Source organism: Rhea americana, unplaced genomic scaffold, assembly GCF_003343005.1.
Source record: "Rhea americana isolate MKP2758 unplaced genomic scaffold, rheAme1 scaffold_162, whole genome shotgun sequence".
In the NCBI taxonomy this organism is placed as follows: domain Eukaryota; kingdom Metazoa; phylum Chordata; class Aves; order Rheiformes; family Rheidae; genus Rhea; species Rhea americana.
Genome location: NW_028185728.1, coordinates 406,865 through 431,545, shown reverse-complemented (window position 1 = coordinate 431,545; position 24,681 = coordinate 406,865). Strand labels below are relative to the sequence as shown.

Here is a 24,681-nt window from a genome sequence, read left to right as displayed (position 1 = left end):
CAAACTTTCCGTCTCAGCTTGTTGGTGGTGGGGCCGTCGTCCAGGAGCGCCGGGATGGGGCTGGTCGCCCCTGGCGGACGGGGCTGTTGATGTCCCTGGTACGGTCTGGCTGCCTGGGGCAGCCCTGGGCAGAGCCATTCCTTTTTCTCCTCTGTGCAGCGTGCCATATACAAATGTCGCCTCCAAGTCCTGTTTGCAACTTCAGAGGGGCAAAAAAGAGGTGGAGGGGTGACAAAATACATCTGCTCYGTAGGCTGCTGCTTGCAGCAGGAGGGAGTTGGGTATAGTGGGGCAGAGCTGAACTTCCTAGAGATGGAGAAGAACATCTCTGGATTCTGGTTGGGCATCTTGTTCAGGCACAACACTAAATTAATTGCCTGATTAGAGACTAGAAGAGAATTTTCCTCCAGCCCCCTCCCAGGTAGGCCACAGGCGCTTTGTGGGGCTATCCATRTGTGGGGTTATACATGTAGAGCTATCCCTGCATGGGGTTATCCCTGTGTGGGGTTATCCATATGGGAGTTATCCATGCATGGGATTATCCCTGCAAGGGGTTATCCCCATGTGGGGTTATCCGTGCACACTCTCCCCACCAGYTCCCGGTGGCTGCGGGGACCTGGGCCACCAGCCACTTTCTTCTGTCTCTCACCCTATCTGCCTGCAATAGGTTGCAATTTGAGGGGGCTTTGGCCTTTTMATATCAAAGGTGCGGGTTTATCATGGGATCTTGAGGTGTGCTTTATAGCTTCATGCTGTGGGGGAAGTTTTTTGGATCTTTTGCTGCCTAGGGCTGGGACAGTCTTGCTTTTGGAGCTGAAAAACACCCTGTCCTTTCTACACCCCATGGATAGGTCGTAGGTACATGAACCACAGTGGCATGGAAGCCAGTGGGCAAAGCTCTTGACAGATCATTCATTTCTGAGGAACAAAAAAGATTTTCCTTCAGAGACCATCAGTGAAAAGCCCCCCCCCACTGCCAAGGCTCCCCTCGGGTGCAGGCGGGGGGACACAGCTCGTGCTCCTGGCCGAGGCMGGCCTCTCCGGAGGCTGCTCATGGCTCTGCTGCGGGCCCACTTACCGTAGCCGGAGCTGCTGCGGGCTCAGCAGTTTGGAAATTAAACCAGTTATTCCAGGCCAAAGCATGGCCTTAAGAGTCAAATATTAGGCAATCATTTACCTAGATCTAACACCTTCGTCTTTTCCAACATGCTAAATACTTTGGGCTTAGGAAAATCCRTAGTTCAGTTGATGCTGATGTGTATAATTAGCACAAGCTTATTGCTTTCTAATCAATGCACTGRAAGCAGGTATTTTGGGCACATTCATCCATGAAGATTAGGCGGCACTAACTTAATAGCTTATCAGTATTTTATTACTGAGGCCGCTTAGAAATCCCAACAGGTAGAGTTTAAACCTCATTTAAACAGGATGAGAGTGTGTTGCCAGATGAATACAAATTACCTCCGCTTTGACATAAGAGAGACATAATTAAATATGAATTGACTACAGAAGTATACAGTATTAACACCAGCCTGCGTTTCTCCGAGCTRGCACTGCAATAACTGACCCTTCGGAAGGGGTCCTGTCAAGGGAACATGCCCACCTCTCCTCCCAGGGGATTCGTAGTGACATTCAGGGTATATATATCTAAGAGACGGACGATTGGGTGTAAACCTGGGAAATGAAGGTTGAACATGCAAAAGGAAAAGTTACTAACAGCGTTGCTTGGAATTTCAGACTCTCGAGCCTCTACTTTTTATCTGATGGGTTTTTAACCTGCAGTGCTGAGAAGTTGGGGGTGCCAGAAGGAGCTGGCACAGAGCCCTGCTGGGCGCTGCCACGTGGCCTGGGCACCAGCACCAATGCTTCATCCTCACCTCGGAGAACGGGGCTGGAGGGAAAAGTGGCAGACACATCCCTGGCAGATGGTTTTTCTTGCAGCCCCCCAGTTCAAGCAGAGCCTGTTAGCAGGGGGTTGACGTCCTCTGCTCCAAAGCATCCCCATCGGATGGRGGGGAGCAAAYGCCGTGGAGAGCCCCGCTGATTCCYGGTGAGCTCGTCAAACTGCGGGTGGATGGACTCCTCTCCCAGCTTGGATGCAGGGAAAAACCCGCCCCGCTGGGCCCCGGCACGGAGGGAGGTGTCAGGAAGGAGGCGAGCTGATTTATGCTGGCGTCCGTCAGAGCGTGGCGGGGAGGGAGTGCTGCCGTGAGGATGCTTTCCAGGTGGCTGCTGCTCGCGGACCGGAGCACACGTATCCCCCCGCTTGGCCGTGGCAGATGAGCTCACTGGTGCGTTGGGGGATTTGCCGGACGTGTCCAGGGTTCGGACGGCGGGTGGGAAGAGCGCTGCAGCGTGCATCTGTGAGTGCAGAGCCCGTCTCCGCGGAGAGGTSCTCGCCGCAGCCGTTACGGCAGAGCCTGGGAATGAGCCAGGCTGTACCCACCAGGTGACTGTGCCGGTCGCTGTGCCACRTAGATGTGCACGGGGATGTGGCCGGCCGGCCACCCCACTGCAGCGGGGCTGGAGGGCCTTTCCCAGAGCCGTTCAGCACTGAAATCCCACTGTGCAGCTGGGGTTAAACCCAGCGGCCCAGTCGAGCCCGTGTGGTTCCTGGGCTCTGCCCCAGGAGAAGCAGAGCGGCACAACGCCTGGAGATGAAGCCACCAGGAGGGAGCTGATGCTGAAGGAGGAGGACATGGTGGAGGCCTCATCCTTGTCCCTTAACACTCTAACCCCAATGCATGGAGAAAACAGCTGGCAGGTGCCAGCTGTGGCACCCGGGCAGCTGTGCRCACATCTGTCTGGCAGCTGCCGGGCACTGCAGCCCGCTCCCGGCCCCGGGGGCTGGGGGGGGGAACACGAGGAGGCGATGCCCTGCGGCCAACTCCCGGAGCAGCTCCTCTCCCAGGTGCGGGTCGAGGCTCCCGCCGCGGTCTCGGCGCCTCTCGGAGGCAGCACGACGCGCGGCCGTGCCAGCGCCCGCTGCCTCGGCGCGGCGGGGAGCGCCGCGAGAGGAAGCGGTTAATCGGCTCCTAATGAGCCGGGCGCAGATGCTACCAGCTGCTGCGGGTTCTCACGGGCCGGCTGCCTGCGCGCCCCGGCCCGCCCGGCCCCCTCCGGCAGTTTGCACAGCTGACCACGTTATTTATCCGGCTATTGGGCAACTAAAATGAGGCGAAATGAAGCCTGCGCCTGGCTGGGATTTCAGGGGAGTGCGGGCAGGGTAGGAGCTGGCTGCGCGGGGGCTGCAGCAAGGCTCGTGCCCCTTCGCTGCAGGGGAGCTTTTGCAAATCCCACTGCATGCTCAGAACTGCAAATCTGGCAGGTCCACGCTCTGTGCCTCAGTTTCCCCATCCGGAGAGCCCTGCCTGACTCTCAGCGCAGTCGTGGCAATGCACACATTAAAAACCAAAGTGCTCAGAAAAGCAGGTTCAGGAGGCAGCAGTGTCAGGTGAGGCATACAGCCACCCCAACCAGGCCAGTTTGGAGCCAGATAGTCTGCTCAGGGTCATAAACACAAGACATTTTCCATTTTTCTGATTGTTTTGCTGCAAGGGTTTTGCATACATCTGCTCTTCTCCTTATTGGAATGGGGCTGACTCAGCACTTCTCATTTCCTGCGTGGGGTGTTTTTTTTTCTTTTTTCTTTTTAGTAAGAGCAAAAAATGTTTTAAATCGGTCAGCTCTGAGGCTCTGGGGATGCAAGTTTGCCATCATTTTGCGGGAAACCTCCGGGATGGGAAAGATGTTCAAAGGAAATGGGGCATTTATAACTGCTTAAACTCTTTAAGCAGAGCTTCGATGTCTTTTTTTTTTTAATTTTAATAAAAATATGAACTCAAYAACAAACTCCAGGCAGGCCCTCCAGTCTCTTTGCTGGCAGAGGCTATGTGCGTTGCATCAGGGCCGTGGTGGTGGGAGCACCCCACGGAGGATGGTGGGGCTGTGGGAGGCCTGGATGTGCCCCTCTCCCTGCCCGGTCCCTGGGCATCTCCAGGGAGGGCAATGGGAGATGCCTTGAGATAACCTCTGCAGGATGTGCTGCTGACTTACAGCTTCTCTTTCGAGGCCAAAACCATCCAGACAGGGGAATAATAAGGTTCGGTTCCCACAGATACTTAGAACAAGGCTGGGTAAACAGGGAGTTCTTCCTTATGAGGCCCAAGCCAAAACACGGATACTTGGGGGTGACAAAGAGGTTCTGCTTTAGTAGCATGAAAAATCCATATTGGGGGAAAGATCTCATTTACTTRAAACATCCAGCACAGGCTTTAGCTCTAGACCTTCAAAGTTCTCGGGCCARCAATGGTTTTACTGTGGTGCTCCCTGCAGGAGGCAAGGCATACATTGCTACTACTCACTCTGTTAACCATCTCCCTGGGCCTTGGACATGATGGGGCCCATATCCGAATCCCAGATCTGCCAGCAAGAGCAGGGAGCAGGGTTATCTCCTCATCTCCCCAAAGAGTGGCCATCACCCTTAGCCCCAAGCTGGGTTTTGTAGATGCTTGGTGGTTGTCATGGATGAGTTTGTGAAAGCTGTTGCAGCCTTCAGCATTTCCTTATGTCTGGCAAATAGRCTGTGAGCTGGCCTGTGAGGCAGGTGGATGGGCAGAACTAACAAAACTCGTGTGGGCATGGTGTGCCCGTGTCCTATGGTGACAGTACGTGGTGTGTTAGGTTTGACACCWGTCTGGTTTTGCCCAGAGCATCCAGACATTGGGGCCTACTTTGATGGTGAATGTTGTGATAGGTCAACCCGCAACGCCAAAGTTGGCCCAAAGACAACATCCCCCCCGAACTGGCATAAGGCAAGCTTGCACCCAGTCACTGCGGGGTGGCTAACACCATCGTGATAGGTCCTGTGACCTAGCCAAAGCCCTGATGGCTGCTGGGGGGACCAGGGGAGATCGTGTGCTGCACCCACCCTATGTGGGCATGATGTTCCCTCCCTGCTGYGGGCACCCCGGGGCTCCCTCCTCACCGCCGGGCATCCCACCGGAGCCTTCTCTTTGCTCCCCAGGCTCTTCGCAGTGAAGTGCGCCGGGTGCCTGGAGGCCATCGCGCCCAGCGAGCTGGTGATGCGGGCCCAGAAGAGCGTCTACCACCTGGGCTGCTTCTGCTGCTGCGTCTGCGAGCGGCGCCTGCAAAAGGGCGACGAGTTTGTGCTGAAGGAAGGGCAGCTCCTCTGTAAGGGCGACTACGAGAAGGAGCGGGAGCTGCTGAGCTTGGTGAGCCCGGCTCTGTCGGATTCTGGTAAGGGGCCGCCCGCGCCAGCACTGCCTCGGCCCCAGGCCCCCGAGCACCCGGCGCCAAGTCCCCCGAGCAGCAGTGAAAAGCTTGACAAGCCCCACTGAGTTTTCCAGCCAAAGCTGTTCCCAGCTGGAGTGCCTCCTGGCCGGGGTTTTGCACGCGGTGGCAGGGGCACGAGCAGGGCACCTGGGCAGTGATGCTGGAGGAGACCCGAGGGTGCTCTGGGGACCATCCTCTTTGCATTGGACGTGTGCTCCTGCTCACGCCGCTCTGTCTCTGCTCCTGGTCTGTCCCCTTTCCAGGGGTGCCCGGTCACCCCGGGGAGCTGTGGCTGGAGGTGGACGTAGGGGAAGGGGCTTCCTGCGGCACAGCAGCGCCTGGCGTCCTGCTCCATCCCGGGTGCTAATACTGGGGAAACTTTCTGGCTATTAATGAGGTCAGGTTGCCCAGAGCATYGGATCAGTGTTTAAATACATCTCCACAGTCAATGAAAATAATATTTGAATGTTTCCCAGGAAGATAAATTTAGTAAGAAAATGCAGCAATGGAGGCTGGGGGGTAAAAAATGAACTGTTAGCAGATATCTTTGCGCTAACGATGTCCCGAAAGACCCTTGCTCCTAGCGAGGCTACGTGGCCACATGCCATTTGCCGGGGTCACACCGTCGTGCGCAGGTTTCCAAACAGCCCTCGGCTCCTCTTAAAAACCATCATCAGAGGAAAATCCGCTTTGTGGAGGGCACGTTTACCTTTGAAATGCCGTGCTCTGAAAGGGGCGGCCGGCACGCTCGTGGGAGCCTGCTTTTTTCCCACTAGCACAAAGCGCTTAGGGGGGAAAAAAAGAGCATCGCCAGCTCCTCTTAGGAGGGGGGAGCGGAGGCAGGGAGCGGGGCAGGTCCCGCTCAGCGCCCCGGCTCGCCGGCGCCGCTYGGGACGGCGAGGGCTTTGGCACGGGCGCTGCGAGAGCGGCCCGAAGGCTACGTCGCTTCTCAAAGCTCGCGATCTTGCGGAGCGAGAGCCCGCCGGTGCGGCGGGGCCGTCTGCGGGTGGCTCTGCCTTGGGAGAGACCGTTTGCTGTAAGAGAAAAAAAGAATGAAAGCCCTCTCCCAAAGTAATGGTGATAAAAGCAAAAATAACCGATGAGGAAATAGGAGGAGGTCACTGAAGAAAGCCAGTGAGTGACTGTCCGATGCTGGAGTAAATGAAGAGGCAGGAAAATGCGGAGATTCATTGCACTGCCCCTGGCTCTTGGATTAGGCCTGGGAAAGTCCGTTTGGAAAACATCCATCTCTGCTTAATTGACTGATGAACTATTTTTTTTCCTTATGGGATATGCAGTCTCTTCTAGTTAAAATAGGAACCAGCAAGGAAACATCACGCAAGAAAACAGGCGAAGCAGCCTGCTGTCCCCGTAGCCCTCTGGGCTTGTTCCTAGTGGGGGAAAAGGGCACTTTGGGAAAGGCTGGGGAGCTCTTCCTCCCCAGCGGCTCCGCGTCCTGCGGTTCAGCGTTCCCRGCTGAAATGAGAACTGAGCAGCAAAAAATCTCCAGGGGAAGCACTCATATTGCAGGGGAGGCTCCGGCCAGCTCCCGCGGGATCGGGAGGACCGGTGCCGGGAGCCAGTGCAAAAACCCGTGGCTGCTCGGAAACACATCCCGGAGCCCGGCACCGGCCAGGGGGTGCGTGTAGACGGTGGGAGCTCCCCGCTTTGAAGCCCCCCGTCCTCCCTGCCCCGGCCCCCGCGCGCCAAAGGCCACTTTTATGAGAAAGCGCAGATAAAAAGCGAGCCATATGTTGCCCGTAATCTCCCAAACCCTCGCTTCAATTACTGCCTCCCCTGAGCCTCCGCAGCGGAGCCTGAGTAAACAAGCCCCTCTGAAAGAGGAGCCCGGTTTCCAATTAAAAGCGTCCTAGCGTCTCTCCTCTCCCTAAATCCTCCCAGGCGAAGAATGGCCCTTCCTCGGCGGCGGGTAGCGGGGCGCTCGCCGTGGCCGCCGAGCCGGCGGGTCGCGCCGAGGGCACGCCGCACAATATCCCCGGCCCCCGGCGCTTCCCCGGCTGACGTCAGGGCCGGCCCGAGACRGTCATTAATTTCTCCCGCGTTCGGGGAGAGGCTTGAAAGGGAGAGTTAATTAAAAGTAATTCCCCCCGCCAAATCCGGCTCCGCTGCTCCTTCTTTTCTCCTTCGGCACTTGGAGGGATTTGGGGAGCAGGTGTTGGGGAGGGAGGGCTTGGAGGGGAAGGGGGGGTCGCTCAGAGCTGGGTTTCCCCCCTCCTGGAGCACTCTTTTGGGAGTGTTATTTGCTTGATACAGTTTGCGAGCCGCCAGCACCCCCTGGTCCCTGCTGGGGCTGGTGGCTGGAGAGGTGTTGGGGTGGCCACGGCTCGTTACAGCRCAAAGGGGTTTACACCTACATGTCTCCATCAATCGACACCTTCCCTGGTGGTTGTGAAACATCTGGAACCACCTCTACCCCCTTGCACCCCTCTACCCCGCCTCGAATCAAAATCAAGCCCTTTCGAGTTTGGGGAAAACAGGCAGCTAGATGGAGCAGGGAAATGGTGTTTGTACGGAGAAAAGGGCAGCGGGTTAGCTCCCCCCGGAGCGATCCCGGCAGCACGGAGGAACGCGGGAACCGGTGTCGGCGAGCCCCCTCCCTCTGCCGGCAGCGTTGCCTCCCTTCCCACGGGAAACCTTGGGGAGCGGGCAGCGGGAGCCGGAGCAGCCCGGGCTCTGCCTCCCGGGCGAGCCCCGAAGCGGGGCTCCCGCCGAGCACTGCCAGCAACCTCGCCCCGCTGTCAGGGCGCTTGCCGAACGGATCGTGGAGGACCTTCCTGGAAGAGGCTCTAAGTGATTTGCGGCTTTCGGGAGGGAAGRGCCTGTGCTGTCAAACCTCCGTGACACCCCTTTCTGCTGGGTTATCGATACCGTGGGGAAGTTGCAAATAAAAAGGGCTGGTAAGAGGCAGAGTAGTGCAACCTACTTTCCCGTAGCAGCTCCTGCCCAAAGCCCCACGACACCGAGAGCAGAGAGGGATTAGACACCAGTCCCTGGGAACGTGAATTAGCGGCGAGAGGTGCTTCAGCATGTGCCAAAGGAGTGAAACTTGAAGTGGTCTGAGCTTTTGTCAGGGGAGCTTTTAAGACAGGCCGTGGGTGGGGAGAAATATAAGCAAAGACACCCCTCAGATTTATGATTAAAAGTGTGCTTTAAGTGGAGTTGGTCTCTGTGGCAGGGAAAATAAAGACCGAGGAGGTCCTGTACTGTGGTTGTCCTCACCGTCTTGGGGCTAGCCCAGCCCCAGCACAGTTTTGTCCTGTGCCACCTCTAATGGGGTTGGGAGGACACTAGCAACCGCTCGGACACCAGTTTTGCTGCGCAGACAGCCTTGGAGCTGGAGGACGGTCCTTGGCATCGTTCATTCCCTAGCATGGATGTTACCTGCCCGTCTCTGTCCGGATGTGTCCCCAGCTGTGGCCTGGAAGGAAATCCCTGTAGGCCAGACCCACTTTTGGGTCAGTCACAGTGAGAATGAGGTGTCTCTAGAGTTTCACACTGCATCTGCTCAAATCTTAGCATTTAAATTCCCCTAGATTATTTTGAACAAGCTGGAAGAGGGACTGTGCTGCCTGTTGTTTGTAAAGGACCTGCTTTTTCTTTCTCAGGCAAAAGTGATGATGAAGACAGCGTCTGCAAAATGGGCCAGGCCTCAGGGAAGGGCACCGAGGATGGCAAGGACCACAAGCGGCCCAAGAGGCCCCGCACAATCCTGACCACTCAGCAGCGGAGGGCCTTCAAAGCATCATTTGAGGTCTCCTCCAAGCCATGTAGGAAGGTACGGAGAAAAGGGCTGGGCACCTGCCCTGGGAAGCCCACAGTCCTACCTGCCTCCAGCCCTGGTGGCAGCACCGGTGCTCAGCGAGCTCCCAGCTCCAGGTGCAGCTGCTGGCTGGTGCTGTCTTGTGACATGGCAAGAGCTTGTCCTAGCTGCTCTGCCCTCTCCAAAAGCTGCTCTGGGAAGCTGAGTAGACCCGCTGAACCGACTGAGACGCTGCTGTTGTGTCCTCTCTCCAAGGTGCGGGAGACGCTGGCGGCCGAGACAGGGCTGAGCGTCCGTGTGGTGCAGGTCTGGTTCCAGAATCAGCGAGCAAAGGTGGGTGGCRCGGTGGTGACAACCTCAGTGGTGGTGCTGGGGCTCCCTCCCTCCTTGCTCTGCTGGGGGATGATTTCACCCCCCTGCCTACACCCCTTCTTCTCACCCAGATGAAGAAACTGGCCAGGAGGCAGCAGCAGCAGCAGCAGGATCAGCAAAACACGCAGCGTCTGAGCTCAGGTACCCTGAAACCTCACACCCAGCCCTCCTTGCACCCCCATAAGCCCTCCTCCTCATGCTCAGGGTGGCCCTGTGGCCCTGCCAGGACCGTCCCCTCCAGGCTTCCCAAGCACCTCGCGCCTCTGGGCCTGCAGGGGAGAGCTGAGGCTCCTTGAAAAGCAACAACCCCAGATCAGCCYGACGGTTTGCTCTTGTCTTCCAGCCCAGGCCAATGGAGGTGGCAATGCCGGGCTCGAGGGGATCATGAACCCATACACCTCACTCCCACCGCCACAGCAGCTCCTGGGCATGGAGCAGAGTGTCTACAGCTCTGACCCTTTCCGGCAAGGGCTCACCCCGCCGCAGATGCCCGGGGACCACATGCACCCCTATGGTAAGGCTCTGAGAGGTGCTTTTGCCATGCCTCAGTTTCCCTCTGCAGTCATATAAGGATGATGTTTCCCATCATGGGTCAAGGAGATGTTGGTGGGTTTCCTCCCCTTGTGTGGCCATGCCATGGGGAGCTTCTGGGAGCAGGGCTTGGCCAGCAGAGCAGCACTGTGGACCCGGGGAGCCTGTCTCACTGCAGGCTGTCACTTGTGGGCCACAGCATGATATGGTATTTTTGGGAGCCTGAACCATAAGGAAGGGGAGGTAGAGCTATGCCAGTGTGCAGCCCTTGAGCTTGCTTCTCTTCTGCACCTGCAGGTGCTGAGCCCCTCTTTCATGACTTGGACAGCGATGATACCTCACTTAGCAACCTGGGCGACTGCTTCCTGGCGACRGCGGACGCGGGACCCCTCCAGTCGCGGGTGGGGAATCCCATCGACCACCTTTACTCCATGCAGAGCTCCTATTTCACATCCTGAGCATCGCCTCCCCTCCGCGGGGCAGGCAGGGACACGCGTGTCCACCACGTCACCCGATGAGCAGCTGCTGGGGCCGTGGGCGAGAAGGGTTTGGGAGGGAGGGGGACTCGACACTGCTGGGATGCTGTCAAACAATATTTTGTAGCTTGGTATTCCCAAGGACTGAATAACTTATGGGTTGCATAGTTTCATGTTTCTSTTAGACTCCTAGGATTAGAGACAGGAGCGTTCATTGCAGCTGGCTGGGGGTTTTTCAAATTTCAAATGTGGCCAATTTCTAATTTTGGAATGGGAAAAGGTAGAGAGGGAGGGAAACTAGCCACAAGGGGGGAAAATATTCCTGTGAGACTGTCCTGGCACTGTATCTCCGTGCGACCTTTGGTCCTAGCAGCAGAAAGAGCAAATTAATTGTTTTTGTTGTGAGAGTTTGCAATGTCAGCCTGGCTTTGAAATTTGAAAAGCTGACAATATTTTGAGGAAGCACAGGGAAAATTTCCTATGCGGTGGTGTCTACTGTGGCTTTTTCCCTCTGTTGCTCAGCTGGCATGAGCGCTCGCTGTTTAAACGCAGGGACTTTAAGATAGATGTTCCTTTGCGAATATAGAAACGTAGAAACCCCTAACATCTCCCCATCCTTGAGGATGAGGTCTATGTGTGTGTATGTTTGTGTGTGTGTGGGCACGCACGTGTGTGTGTGTGCAAAGCCGTGTGGCTGTGTGTAATATACTGCACAGGCACACCTGCCAGATTGTATCAACAAAGTTTATTTCTAAGTCTATCAGAAATTTACTGTACAGCAAAAGTAACTTTATTTTCAGCGTGAACCATATTTAAGGAAATACTCAATGCACTTAAGTTATAAGATGAAATAATTTACTTTTTATAAACATTATGTTTAGGTTGCAAAAGCCCAGTGGCAGGCAAGGAACATCAGTTCATTTCAGGCAATAGGTTTGGGTCTGGGGGTTGGTTATTTTTGGTGCTCTCAGGTTGCCCCATTGGCTTTAAAGGGCAATTGAAATGCCAGGCAGGGTCAGCTCCAGGCATGGGCCAGGGAGCCTGTTGCCTCTGTCGGCAGATTGTCGGGAACAGCAAAACTGAATGGTTCTCCGGCTCTAGGAAATGCAGCAGCCCCCATCGCGCGCCCCGGGTTGTGAATCCCTTTGGGCAGAGGCTCAGTGGTGCCTGGTGCCTGCAGCCAGCCTGGCAGCCCAGTTCATCTCCCAGGGGTCTTTGGGACAAAGCTGGTGGTGAAAAGGAGAGGAGACCTGCATTTCCTACCCATATGCTCAGATTCATCTCGGCAGAAGCCATGGGAACCTCGGGAAAGTTTTCCTTAGAGTCCTGTCTTCAGATGACCGTCAATCACCTCATCCCTACTCTAATTTTCATGCGTTATGTCCTTTTGCGCTGCTGTTCACAAGTTATGTAAACAACAACCTGTAAAGACATGCAAGTGACTGTGAGACTGAAAATACTGGCTCATTGCCACAGTATGAGCTGACACTGAATGTAATGGGGTCTGGAGGTGGCTGACCCAGCAGGAGATGCTGACACACTGTCAGAAATCGCATACCAAGATGAAATTAAAAAAAAAAAAAAACTCTGCAAAAATGCCTGGTCTCTTCTTGTGCGAGGTGTCCCAGTGACTCATAAAAGGAAGGGATTGAATAGCTCCAAAGTAATAAAACTTTGGGAGTATGGTGAGACAGCAGGGGAAGTTTTTGCTCATTGGGCTTTAGATATCAAATAATTTCTGGTCTAGGACTAAACTGATCCTTGACATTCCCGTATTGCCGATAGACAGAGATTGGCAGATCTGAAGGGTTATTCCTCTTTTTGACACCTAGCCAAGGTGGCAGGGAAGGGTTTCCTGAATGCCCCACCAAGCACGTTGGACCTTGGAGGAGTAGTTTAGCTGTAAACAACCAAATGTTTGTAGACCAGATGTCTACAAATTTAGATATCTACAGGCAGTGAAGATGACTCCCACCCAAAATGACCAAAGAGAAAAGGAGGCCAGGCACTAGGCAACCTCCTTTACTGCAAGGAGGTTTTTTTAGAAAAGGGATGRGCAAAAAGAGAAATAGAAGAATGTTTGCCTGATTCCTAGCTCTCTGCAAGGGCCCATTTGTGCTTTTACCACCAAAAAACACTGCTTCATGTTTTCATTTGCGTGCAATGTTTCTATGCTCTTAGAACTGAGGGAAAGSTGGACAAGCCAGGACAGCAAGGATACAATCCTTTCCCAAATGAATGAGCTCTGGTCTGCCAAGAGCGTTTGCCAGCCAGATGAAACTTGTCATGGTGGCTGCAGTTGGAGATGGTAGAGAGGATGCAGTGGTACTAAGAGCAACATGTGATGACCAATAGGAACATCTGACTCCCCTGGCCTTGTCCCTGCTTCCCTCCTGTGCCCTGGGACCAGAAGCAGACACCCAGGCCAGCTGGTGGACAAAGGATATAAAACCTATCACCTTCCCAGGGCTTCTGGAGGTCAGGTGAGAGTGAGGGTGTTAATTTAACTTTCCTTAAAACCTTTCTCTCCACATCTTTTAGTTTCTTAGCATCCTCAGCTGCTGTTTCAGAAAGCTCACAGAGCAGAGTGTGGCTGGGAGGCACTTGTTCCCCTCCAGCGCAGAAGACCACAGGCCTGGTTACAACATGAGTGCTCTCACCTGTACTGTTGTCTCACTAGGCACCCTAGCTCTCCATGCCAGGGCCRTGAGGAGCTCCACATTAGGACTGCCAGGAAGATTTGGGTGGGTATTTCCCAACAGATGTTGCTCTTATCACAGCTCCTTGACATGGAGAAGCTCTSCGAATACGTGCTGATTCCAGCAAACTGGGAAGGAGTGAAAAACAGAAATCCACAACTCATTGTCTGAGACACGCGAAACAAGGCATTCTTCTTCCTGCTTTTTGTCTGACACTGCTCTGCTCTTCCTGTGCTATAACATGCTTTCAAAGTCCAGCTTGTGGAAAAAAAAATCCAAAATGGTTTGACTGCATGGAGAAAATCTGTAATTTTTCTTTTGCAAGCTGTAGTTTCCAGGAAAAGGCCTGGATTTCTTGTGGTTTGGGGACTTTTGCTCTGCTTTGGACAGAAAAGCATTGAAGTGGCAGAATCAAAGGACTTCCAGCYGAGCGAATACTGAGTCTTCAGCCATCACAGGGGGCTTGACTWCTTGGGAGGTCGGGGTGGGGCTCCAGAGACACTCCTGGCTTTTCTGGGGTGGGGTGGAGGGGCCAAGGGAAAGGAGAGGAGAAAGGAGAGGCAGTGATTTGTATCTTTGTGGAGAGGCTGCCAAGAGGCCCCTCAGCAGGGGCTGAAGGGCTGGAGTTCAGGACTAGATGAAAAAAGGTAGAGGCAAACACCTGAAATGTCAGCATTTCCAGTGAAAATGAAAACCTTCCATCTGCCTTTCAAACACAATGTGAAAAGTCTGCTTTTACTGTTTTCCTGAGAAAGAACCAAAAGTCTGGGCAGAGGTGTTCCTTGCCAGACATAGCCCAAGGAGACAAGGAAAGGGGGCTGATTTGCACRGTGAGATGTCTGTTGGGACCTCTGGGCATGAAGATGTTCATTAATTGCTCCTGGGAAGGAGTCAAGAGGGAGACTGGCAATGGGATTGCTCCTGTCAGCTGGAATGAAAGGAATCTGGCCTTGGGCATTGAGGCTCAGATCTTCTTGCAGAGAGCCAGGTGGGAAGACCTTGTTTCATGACAGCTCTCTCACAGTGAAACCTCAGGCTGACCTCAGAGCTGGTGTTTAGCTGCCTGTGCACCGCAGTAGGGACTGTCAAAACCAGCCCGGAGGCCTCGCTCATCAAAGGAGCGTTTTGGCGCCGGTCAGTCATGGAGTGAGGCAGTCCTCAGCTCCATGAGACCTGTGGGAAGAGAGGCATTGAACGCAATTAATTGCAATTGCTTCCAAACACTCCCAGTGGCCAGCAAAGCCCTCCAAATGGGGGCTGTCCTGACAAAGGGCTGTAGGAGACAGTCCAGGTGGTGCTTATCCCTTTCCCTGGTACACAGGTCCTGCTTGTGCTGGTCATAATCCCTGCCTTCACCYCAGCTACTTATCTCAGGTCTGGATGCTGCACAGCCTGCTGGACTCAAAAGCAGTCTCTAGGTCATCCTGCAGCTGAGTTTTTTCCCTTGTTCTCCAAAATTAAGACTTATTTTTAATCATTTAGCAGGGTCTATTTTCTCTTAACAACAATGTTTTCACTATACAGCTTCTCTGAGCCCATTTCTGGCCTCTATTGCCTCAAACATGAATTGAAATGCATGGGGGGGGGGGGGATTGGAAAAATTTCTAGTCTGTAGGAGAAGACTTCCCAAGCAGAATAAATAAGGTTTATTGAGATACAAGATCTCTTCCAGCAGAAATTTCAGCTGAGGCCCAGAGAAACCTGCTTGCTCATTTAGAATGTAATTAGTGAGTCATCAGGTGAAGGTCTTGCAGAGCTCTGCATGGTCACCTGACAGGAGGGAAGTGTAAAACCCTATAAAAGCAGGATTCACAGGATCCTTGAGTTTGGGAGAAGGTGAGAAGATGTGCTGTAGGAGCTTGACTGTCCTGATCTTTGAAGAACCTCTGGAGGACAACAGAGTGGGGGCTTGTGAAAGTTTTGCTGTATTTCTTAAAAACSTTGCTCCTTCTGAGAGTAAGGTATGTGTTGAGGAGTTTCTTTGTAGGGACAGGGGTACTAGTGTGTGYTTTTCTTGAAAAGTGTGAAGGCAGGGGCTGCTGCAGGCATGTAGCCAGAGTGCTATGGACTGAGTGCAGATCCTGCCACCAAGCTGGATGGGAGCTCTTTAGCCTGAAATGGCCTYTGAAGGTCTACAAGCAGAGCTTGTACCAGGACTCTGGTGAGGTGAAGTGGGTTGTGAGCCTACCAGACCCCAAAATGTGCAATATGAGGTGCCTCTTCACCCTGGTACTTGGTGCATACCCATGGAATCTGAGAGCAGAGTAACTTACAGTGCTTGTGGAAGTCAAAGCTCCTTTCTGGTGTCTTGGGTTGGGTCCCCAAAGAGCTCTAGTACTTCTTGGTATTGGTTAGGCATTATCTTTTTAGCTGATTGTTTTCAGATGAGGCCTCTGGCTGGATGAAATGGGAAGGAAGAGTCTTATCTTTTGGTTTGATTTTTTTTTCCTCTGACTTTGGCAGCTGTGGAGGCAACAGTCCTCCCTGCACCAAGGAGGGCTGCCTGTGAGGAGTGTGGGACAGTTTCTGCATGTGTCTTCTCTACTGAAATAARGATGGGGTCCTAGCTGTGTCAGTCTGGCCCAGGTGGACTGTATAGCAGCAGGGAAATGGGTCAAATCTGTCCCATTGTGTGCAGGTTGAAGAAATTACTGATTGAGGTTTAGCTGAACTCTATTGCTTTGTTTGGTGATCTTGAGGAAATGCTGGCTGGTACCAGTGGAGCAAAGGAGAATTGGGCCAGGGTAAGGCTAATAGCTGCTGTGGGCTGGAGAGGAAGGTGCACTTTCCTTGTGGAAGGAGGGAGGATTTTAGTGGGGTGGAAAATGTGTGTGGGGGACTGCTGTAACAGATGAAGCCAATGGATGCCTGATTTCTAGGATCTAGGTGTATGTAATGGCTTGTTGAATGCCACCCAGGCTTGCAAAAGGAAAATGACCATTTTCATTAATGGCTATTAAAATTGCTTTTTAAAAATGCTTCACTCAGATGTTTCTTAAAACATCTTATCTTATATTTTTTAAACAAAATCTTTTAATGATAAAAGCTTTTTCTTCCTCACCTATGCCTATCTCTTAATTGAAAAATGTTCACTATATCAGTCTGGCTTTCCATAAGCATAGCTACCAGTCTGAACATATCAGATTACTTTCCCCCAAGTAAAACCCATATGAAAGCCATCTCATGTGCAGACTGGTTGCTTACTTGTTTTAAAAATCTGTAGAAATATTTCATAAACACTTGGAGACATTGCTATTATATGTATAGAATACATAGTATATGTATACATAGTATATAAATTGGGGTCAGCACTGTGGAARGGGGTAGATCCTCACCTAGTAAAATCAGTGGGTTTCACTGTCTTAAACCTGTCCTTCTCCTGCCAGCTGATGTGTGTGCTTGACACAGCTTGAGCCCAAGTCCAACTTGTAACTGTCTAATACAGTGGCAGGTGTGGTTCCTCTTGTTACCATGATGTGGTATTCTGGTATGCTTTGTTTTAAAGTCTGGACTAATCCTTCTAAAGCAAAATCAAGTAGTTGTAGCCTCAGTACCTACTGGAACCTGCTCAGGTGATGAAATTGTTGTGACAGGTAACTTCTCCTCAGGGTTGGTACCTTGTGGATGTTGTCTGGGTGGGTGGTGGGTAGAGGTTCTCTGGGTCCTGGGCTGGCACCTCTGGGATGCTGTTTTGGGGCACTGCTTCAAAATATTGCATTGTACACCTGAATCTACTCTTGACTTTGGGAGTGTACCCCCAGGACAAATGATAGCCTCCTGTCAAACCTAGGAAGAAAAAAACAAGTTCTGATATGAAAACAGATTCTACCTTGCTTTCCATGGCAAGGGCAATGATGGGAAGGGGTTGAGAGCTGACCTTCAAATCTGACTCTGAATGAACAAAGCTCCATCTGTTTAGATACAGCTCGGTGGCCAAGGAAAGATCAAATCAGAGATTACTTTTCAGTTGAGGACACTGATTAGATGATATTGATAGTCAGGAGCTCTGAGTGATACTATGTTAATTAACTTGCTCTTTGTGAATGGATGGTACAGAGGCTTGGGGCAGATGCAGACTGGAATGAAACCCAAAATCCTCTTGGCCAATTTTGGCTGGAAAGGCTGGGTTTGCATTTGAAGATTTAAATCTTGATATTTTTAGGCATTTGTAGGAGATCTAGTGTCTGCAGTACACAGACACTAGAGTAGGATTAAGCAACCTTTCTGGAAACATATGGTCTTGGAAGTGGATATTGACTTGGGAAACTGCCCTCCAGATGAAGAGCTGGATCTTTGGCTTAAAATAGCCTGATTTGGGTGACTCTGAGGTCAGTGGACATGTGTTGGCTTACACTAGCTGAAATGTGGGCACTAAGACTCCAGAGCTGCCAGCAAAGCAGAGCTTCCTGCTGTGAGGAGGGCTATGCTTGAACCCCAGTGAAAGTGATGAAGGAAGTCCATGCAGTGCTGATGTTTGCAGGTTGTCAGAGYGACAGTGCTTTCTTATGTGGTGTGGCCAAGCACTGTGTCTGAAAGGAGCCAGCAGGAAAGTTTGCCATGGGAAGGGGCAAATGCTGATTTTTTCGCTGGCTGGCTAGAAGGCTGAAGCTCTGGTTGCTCTTGTCACCTTCCTAGAGTGGAATCATTTACCAGATGTCTGATATCTAAACTGATGCTGTTCTGGGCACAAAGCGTCACCTGTTAATAGAAAATGCTTGTGCTGTGACGCATGATATGGCTCAAACCACTAGGAGTGACTGCCTTGTCTGTATGGTCAGTCTGTGAACACGGTACCACATAACACCAGCTGCCCAGATTTGACTTGCATTTTTCTAAGTCTCTTCTATCACTGCTCATCATCTGTACAGAAAGTTCACTTAAAGGCTTTATAAAATGTTAAAGATAGGCAGGAAAAGGATTAGAAGATCTGTAGATGTAAAAAGGTGAATAACGCTCATATCTTATTGGAGATCAGACCAAGTTCTTATCTCCATTCCTCTGGGTAGCAATGTGTTGGTCATGAAAAGGTTATCTTGTCAGCTAGAGACCTCCTAGACACTGTGGAGGCTGACATGGGCTTACCTGGTTGACATGTATAAGTTCACAGGCTGAGGATGAGCGTAGCCAAATGAAAACCATGTCAAAACACTCAGCGTGATCAAATGCTGACAGGACTTTCAGTGAAGAACAGCAGATTCTTGCTGCCTTGGGCCCTCCAGGCTGCTGCTTCAGAGAGAGGATCAGATTTCTCCTTTGGTGATCCTGAGAACAGGAGGATTCATTCAGAGTGCTGCTTGGAGGATTGAATCTTGGTCTTAGGGCAGTATAAATCTATGCCACTGCATGGGAAATGTCAGAAGGCAGGCAAGCAAGCCCCATGGCACAGAGATGGGGAACTGGCAGCCTGTCTTTAGGGAAAGAGACCTGTCCATTTCTTTGCTTTGCAAAAAGATTTGTGTTGCTGAGTCTTGGCTGACAGGATCTATCTTCCTCTTGCCACCTGTACAAGGTGCCTTATTGCTCTTGACAGCCTTATTGCTGAGACCAGTCCAAACTGCATCCTGGTGTTCTGCAGAGCTCAGTGACTGCTATGGAGACTTTCTCCAGGGACAAGCAGACTGGAAACTACTAAGGGCAGGCTGTCCCTCTTCCTTCTAAGGGGCAGTAGGCAATATCCTAGGATGCCTTAAGTTGGTGGCTTCAAGTGGAAGTGAAGAGCCAAGCACGCTTTTTAGACTAATCTTCTGGAACATCCTACACCCTTGAAGATGTGTCCATGTGGTCCTTTTTACCCCCAGAGGCTACTGTTTCCCTTTTTGGCAGAAGCTAGAGAAAGAGCAAAAGATTTGTGGGAGGAAACTAGCCTGGTAACTGGGCTGTATGGGCACTGCAGCTGTATCCCTTCCAGAGCCCCTGTGATCCTGGGAATCAGCTCTTCACAGGCATTGCTAACTGTTCCTTGGCATCTTCCTCYGGGTGTGGTTTCCTGACACGCTGGGAATTCCTGTAGTTTAACTTAGGGCTCAGYTTAGAAAGCCCCAACGGTCTCGCTGCCCTGAAGACCTGAGCAGTGGCATCTTGGATCCATGCTCAAAACCGGGCTGGCCCTTCGCAGTGCTCCTGCCTCTGTTCACCTGCAGTACAGATGTAATAATTCTACTTCAGAGTGTATGTGCTGTGAAGGGTTGTATCTATGGAGCACTTGGGCTTTGTTCCTTATGCTTTCCCAGGAGCATCTGTGAGGAAACAAGTCTGGTAAACACTCAGAATAATATGTGAGCACAGAGGGCCCTGAGGCTGTGTACACTGGGTGAGGAGGATATGGGAAAYAGTGAACAACCATCCATTTGCTGAATGAGGTAGGGACATTATGGAAAACATAGTATGAGATCATGGAATTAAAGATGTAGTATAATGCCTGTGCATTGGGTGGCTGATTAATGTTGTCTAGGCAACCTATTGCTGGTGTCCCAAGATTGGAGAGTTTGGCTCTGTTGTAGAGTATATGTAGGTATTCATGAAGTAACTGGAGAGGCCCCAAGGAATTTGGGAAGATGAGATTGGTGAAACTCTTCCAAGGGATTAGCTGGAGCCTGCCAGAAGCTATAACTGACTCTCAGCTGCTGGGCCTCCGAGTAGGCGGAGGAGCGAGGGATGGAGTGGTGACATCCCAGAGCTGCCAGCAAAAGACCTTGCTAATGAGCCAGACCTGCTGCAGGCACAGCCCCATGGCACCCAGCAGCACTGAGGCAAGCAAGGCGCTGGTCTCGTGGGGCAAGGGCTGCTGTCCTGAGAGCTTCTTGACTGAGGCTGGAGTGGAAAAGCTAGAAACAGGGTGAGAAGCTTGGGTAGGACACAGTGGTTAAAGAACAGCAGAAAAGACTACAGATGCAGTGGAAAATGTGGCAGAGCAGTTGATCTAAAGGAGGGGATGTTAGCTSTAGGTGGGATCAAGGTTGTTGGGATAGATGGAGTGGCTGTCACTTTTCCAGCAAACACAGGGAAAAACCCTGAAGGATGAAAGGAGCAGCCCTGCTGGGGGGCCTGGGAGACCTAACAAAACACTGCGAACTATTAAAGGTGCTACGATGGGCTGGTTGTCTCCGTCTGCCCTGCTGGAAAGGAGGGTCACCCAGACTCTCACCTCCTYTCTCCAAATATCCTTCTTGTGTCAGCAGTGTGTGCAACGGCAGAGCTCAGCAGAGAGGGTGCAGCTATTGTRTGAGTAGCTATGCTTGGTGGGCTGGAGCCCACACCCAAGACAGACAACAATCCCTTGCAATCCTCCCCTGAAGTCAGTGCAAGAGAAAGCCCTTGGAAGTCTGATTTCCACTTGGAAGCTTGTTCTGACCCTCAGCATTAAGGTATGAAAAGAGGGAACACAAAATCCAGAACAAGATAGAGAATAGTGGTGAGTCTTTGGTAAGCCCAAGGGCAGATGTTACCCTCAAAGGCGGCATAGGAGGTTGGGCAGCACTGGTGGGATCCGTAGCTCATGCTACACCCCAGAACTGGTTGTAAAAACTGAGCTGCTTTGTATGTTTCCCGGGATTTACAATTTCTGTCTATTAGAGGCTAATCAGTTACTTCAGAAAGCTTTTAAATGCAAGCAAACTGATTTGGGAAGGTGGAATTGCTCCTTAATTGATTATTCCTGTGGTTTAACAGCTGCTTCCATGACTTGCTTATTTTCTCCTACTCAGAATAAAATGTGCTGCTGGGCTGACCAGCTCACCTTCAGCCAGAAGCATGTAAGGAGCTAACAAATGTTTGTGGTGGCACTGGCTTTTGTGAAGGAATTAACAGAAGTGCCTGGTGGAGAGTGATTTAGCCAGGATTGGAGCTGGCATGGAAGAGTTCCCCAATGAAATAACTCGTGCATTGCAGCCTTCCCTGCAGAAGGCCTCAAAGCAGCCTGTGTGCTGATGGGGAGGAAGAGTCTTATTTCATCCCTGCAGCCCCAGGCCACCCGAGCGTAGGTGCTGCCTGGCTGTGCGCACTGGGCCAGCCCCTCCTGATAACATCGGTGTGAATACAGTAGGTGCATTGTGGCAGGGGGTGGATCTAGTTACCTGGGAACAACTCTGCTCCCAGGTGAGGATGATGACAAGGTGCTGGGAGGGGAAAGAGGGCTTGGAGAAATGACAATGCGAGTTTGTGAACTCTTCTGGGATTCTGGGCTGTCTGCRTGTAAGGGCTTTATAGCATATTACCTGGTCTGTACCTACTTGCATCCTTATTTCTGCAGGGAGTTTGTTGTACCGTACTACAGCAGCTTCAGGACAAATGTTCCCTTTCTAGCTGCTATTGCACCCCCTGTRAAATTGGTGACTCATTCTTTTCTCACCATGGAGGGCTTTTTCTGTGTTAATGCTTCTACCTTGCTTTTCTGCTCAAACAGGGCTTATGTAACTGCCTGTCCTCTCTTCCTTACCCAAATAGCTTTTGGAGCTGTTGGTTAATTTCAGTCAATTTTGATAAGCTTTAAAAGGGTTTTGCGGGTGATATATAAAGGGATGGAGAAGAGGTCTATAAATCTGTCTTCCACCCCTCTTCCTCTGCCAAGGAAAGACTTCAGTGTGAGCAYAGCCCTTGCTGTACATCAGGAGTTAAGCTGGACAGCTCTGTTRTTAATGTTGCAGTTACAGGTGAAGTCTCAGGGTGGAGTCACAGCTCTTGGCGTACCAGCCCATCAAGTTGATGCACAAAGCCACAGGAAATCAGGCTTCACAGGCTTGGTTGTTCACAGACCTCCTGCCCAGCAGGCTCCTCTGAGGAACCCTGTGAGCTTTGCTCAGCTGAGCCAAGTCCTATGAGCATGCCGGGGTGGTAGAGGAGATGCTTTCCTGTTACTGGCTAATTCTTTCAGTCAGGAGACTAGGCCAAAATGGGTGAGGGATACAATGTTGTTTTCTGGCCTCTGGTTCAGGTAACTGATGCCTTGGTAGAATCATAGGAGAAACTTCTTTGCTTTTCTCTCTAGCTAAAGATCTCCTTYCTCATCCTCTTTCAAGTTCTAGTGAACTTAAGGATGAAACAGACCTCAGGAAGGCTAAAAGTTCAACAGTGTACAGGCTTCTCTAGATGTTTTGAGCCACTGAGGTCTGTGATCCCCACGGAGCTTTCTGTTGTATGAGATGTTTGAAGGGATTTGTAGGATCCTTATCTAAAGGCAAAAGGCATGGAAAATAGTGAAATACAGAGATGATGGTGAAACTTTGTCATCTGCTCCAGAGCAAACTGACTGCAGGGAATATTCAGAGCAGTGCCAACAAACTAACTTGCTCCTGCAGTRTATTCTCAGTCTTGCTGGTGTGGAAACCCACTAGATGTGGTATCTCAGCTGCTGGACCTTGAAGTACAAGGCAGCTGGAAGCCTCACTTCATGTAGGATACTGAGGGGAAACAGCCCTTCAGTCTGGGCAAGTTGTAGTTCTGTTAYACTGAGCTGTGCCTTTGGTGTGCAGTGCGCTGGCTGGGTCTGGTATGCTACACTTGGTACCAYAGGTTGGGTGTCCTGGCAGAGACTCTGCGCTGCTTTCCCCAGGACAGTGCACCTGGGTGTCCTGTCTGCTGACATTAATGGATTCAATGCCACAAAATACCATTCTAGACAAACCACCTGCATGACGCAGCCCAGACTGAGAGCTCTGTGATAATCGGTCGATAAAACCATCCCCAAAACCATGGTGACGCACAGACTTGGGCAAAATTCCCTAGCGGGGTGCACGTATCCAGTTTCATAGCTAATGGGTTTCCCAGGTTTTGCAGATGTGAATTATTTGCATTCTTGACTCCAAGGTGAGTGCAGGTGCATCAATCCCCTGCTAGCCCCTTGGCCCCCTCCAGCACCTTGTTCTCTGCTTCCAGGAGCATGGGCAGCTGTGTGCAAGTGCACAGAGCTGCTATTGTGCTGCAAGGTGTACCGGTGAGTGTGCCAGCTGGGTCGGGGAACAGTGGATCAGCTGCTCAGGGTGCAACTCTGCTGTTTGGGTGACTGTTTTCTAAAGGTCTCATGTCTTGTCTAGGAGAGAGAGTTCACAGGTTACAGAGCCAAACCCTAAACTGGCCATTGGTCAGGGGTCCAAGGAAAATAACTTTCATGTTAAACCTCTCTCTTTGACTTTGCTCTGCTTAAACTCCAGGACTATTTAACACACTTCAGCCTCTTATAAAGTTTCTGTCAAGATGGATTAGCAGGAAGCTGACAGATTGCTATTACAGCCCTGGTGAACTTTTAATACCTGCTAGTTGGGTCTGCAGGTCCCTTAAATCCTCCTGTGGTCACTTGGCTTGGAGAACAGAGGCAGGTACCTATGCCTCTCTCCATGCCGGCAACATTAAGAAAAGACCTCCAAGGATTTCTGATACTGACTTTTTCCTGAGGCCTCAGAATGGCTTCCTCCACACACATTACATCCTGCATCCCTTTGGGCTGAGGCACTGTCAAGGTGGCCCTCACCACATGGTGATGCAGCTTAAATAGCTTCTTTCCAGGATCCCCTGGCCCCTGCTGGGTACCAACCCTCCTCCACCTCCTTTGAGCCCAGGCCTCTTATTCCTCCTCTCTGCTACAGCTTTTCACCTTCTAAATCCCCAGTTCCTGGAACCATGTTATTTGCAGGAAGATGTTTGCTACACTGGTTAGTTTTCAGTAGACCTGGTTGTGGAGTAAAAAGCTTGAAACTGCCTTTGTCAAACTCCCTAAACTCAAAAACCAGAGAGCAAAAGACACTTGGCTCACAGATGAGGAGTCATAGTTTTTTGATGCCTAAGACTAAGAAAATGGGAATTTGCACTTGGCCGAAGTCTTTCTCCCAGGCTGTATCTGAATATGTCCTGTTCTTTAGGTTTCCTGAAGTTTTACTTACCGTAACACAGATTCTTCTGGTGGGTAACTGACTCTACAGTTGCAGAACTGTATGAGGTAGGGGCTCTGCCCTGGGTCCTTGTATGGCTGGTGAGAAGGATCCAGAGCCTTGATAACCTTTTGAAATGGCACCTTTCTCTTGAGCAGGGTTAGGCAACTTTGTGTGATTTGGCAGAAATCATTTAGGAAGCTGTGGCAGCTGAGAATGTCTTAGTGGCATGGCCAACACATGGCTGCTATTTTGGCATCCTGCCTGCATGTTGTGCCTCAAAGGGCTCAGCAAAGTGCAGTGTTTGGGTGCCCAAAAATATTTGGAGGGAAACCCAGACTAGAGGAGGTCAGTCAAACTCTAGGGAGCACAGTGTTCATCTCCTTGAAGGTGATAGTATTTGATATGATTTAAGGAAGATTTTATAGCAGGCCCTAGAAACCCTAGTTAGCCCTAGTTAGAACCTAGTTAAAACCATGAACCCTAGTTCATGCACCTCTGTGCGKGAAGCTGCACATCCTGATGGCGGAAACCAGATGCTATTAAATCAGGCCACAGAGGCTCCTTGTGACGAATGTGTTTGGGTGCAATACAAAGGGAGRTGTGCTTGTCAATGGAGCAGGATTGTTGGGGGAGAGGATAGGCCAAATTTGCTGATGCTCATAGAG

General features: G+C 51.5%; 1 protein-coding gene across 2 annotated transcripts in view; it reads left to right on the top strand.

The window, feature by feature from the left end:
* LMX1A (LIM homeobox transcription factor 1 alpha) overlaps positions 1-10,437 on the top strand; it is a 44,252-nt gene extending 33,815 nt beyond the window's left edge. For both annotated transcript variants that reach the window (XM_085300200.1, XM_085300201.1), the window contains exons 3-8: positions 5,027-5,259; positions 8,922-9,091; positions 9,332-9,409; positions 9,520-9,589; positions 9,792-9,962; positions 10,277-10,437. In XM_085300200.1, coding sequence (XP_085156326.1) covers positions 5,027-5,259; positions 8,922-9,091; positions 9,332-9,409; positions 9,520-9,589; positions 9,792-9,962; positions 10,277-10,437 — 883 coding nt within the window. The remainder of the gene's footprint in view (positions 1-5,026; positions 5,260-8,921; positions 9,092-9,331; positions 9,410-9,519; positions 9,590-9,791; positions 9,963-10,276) is intronic.
* The last annotated feature ends 14,244 nt before the right edge of the window (positions 10,438-24,681 follow it).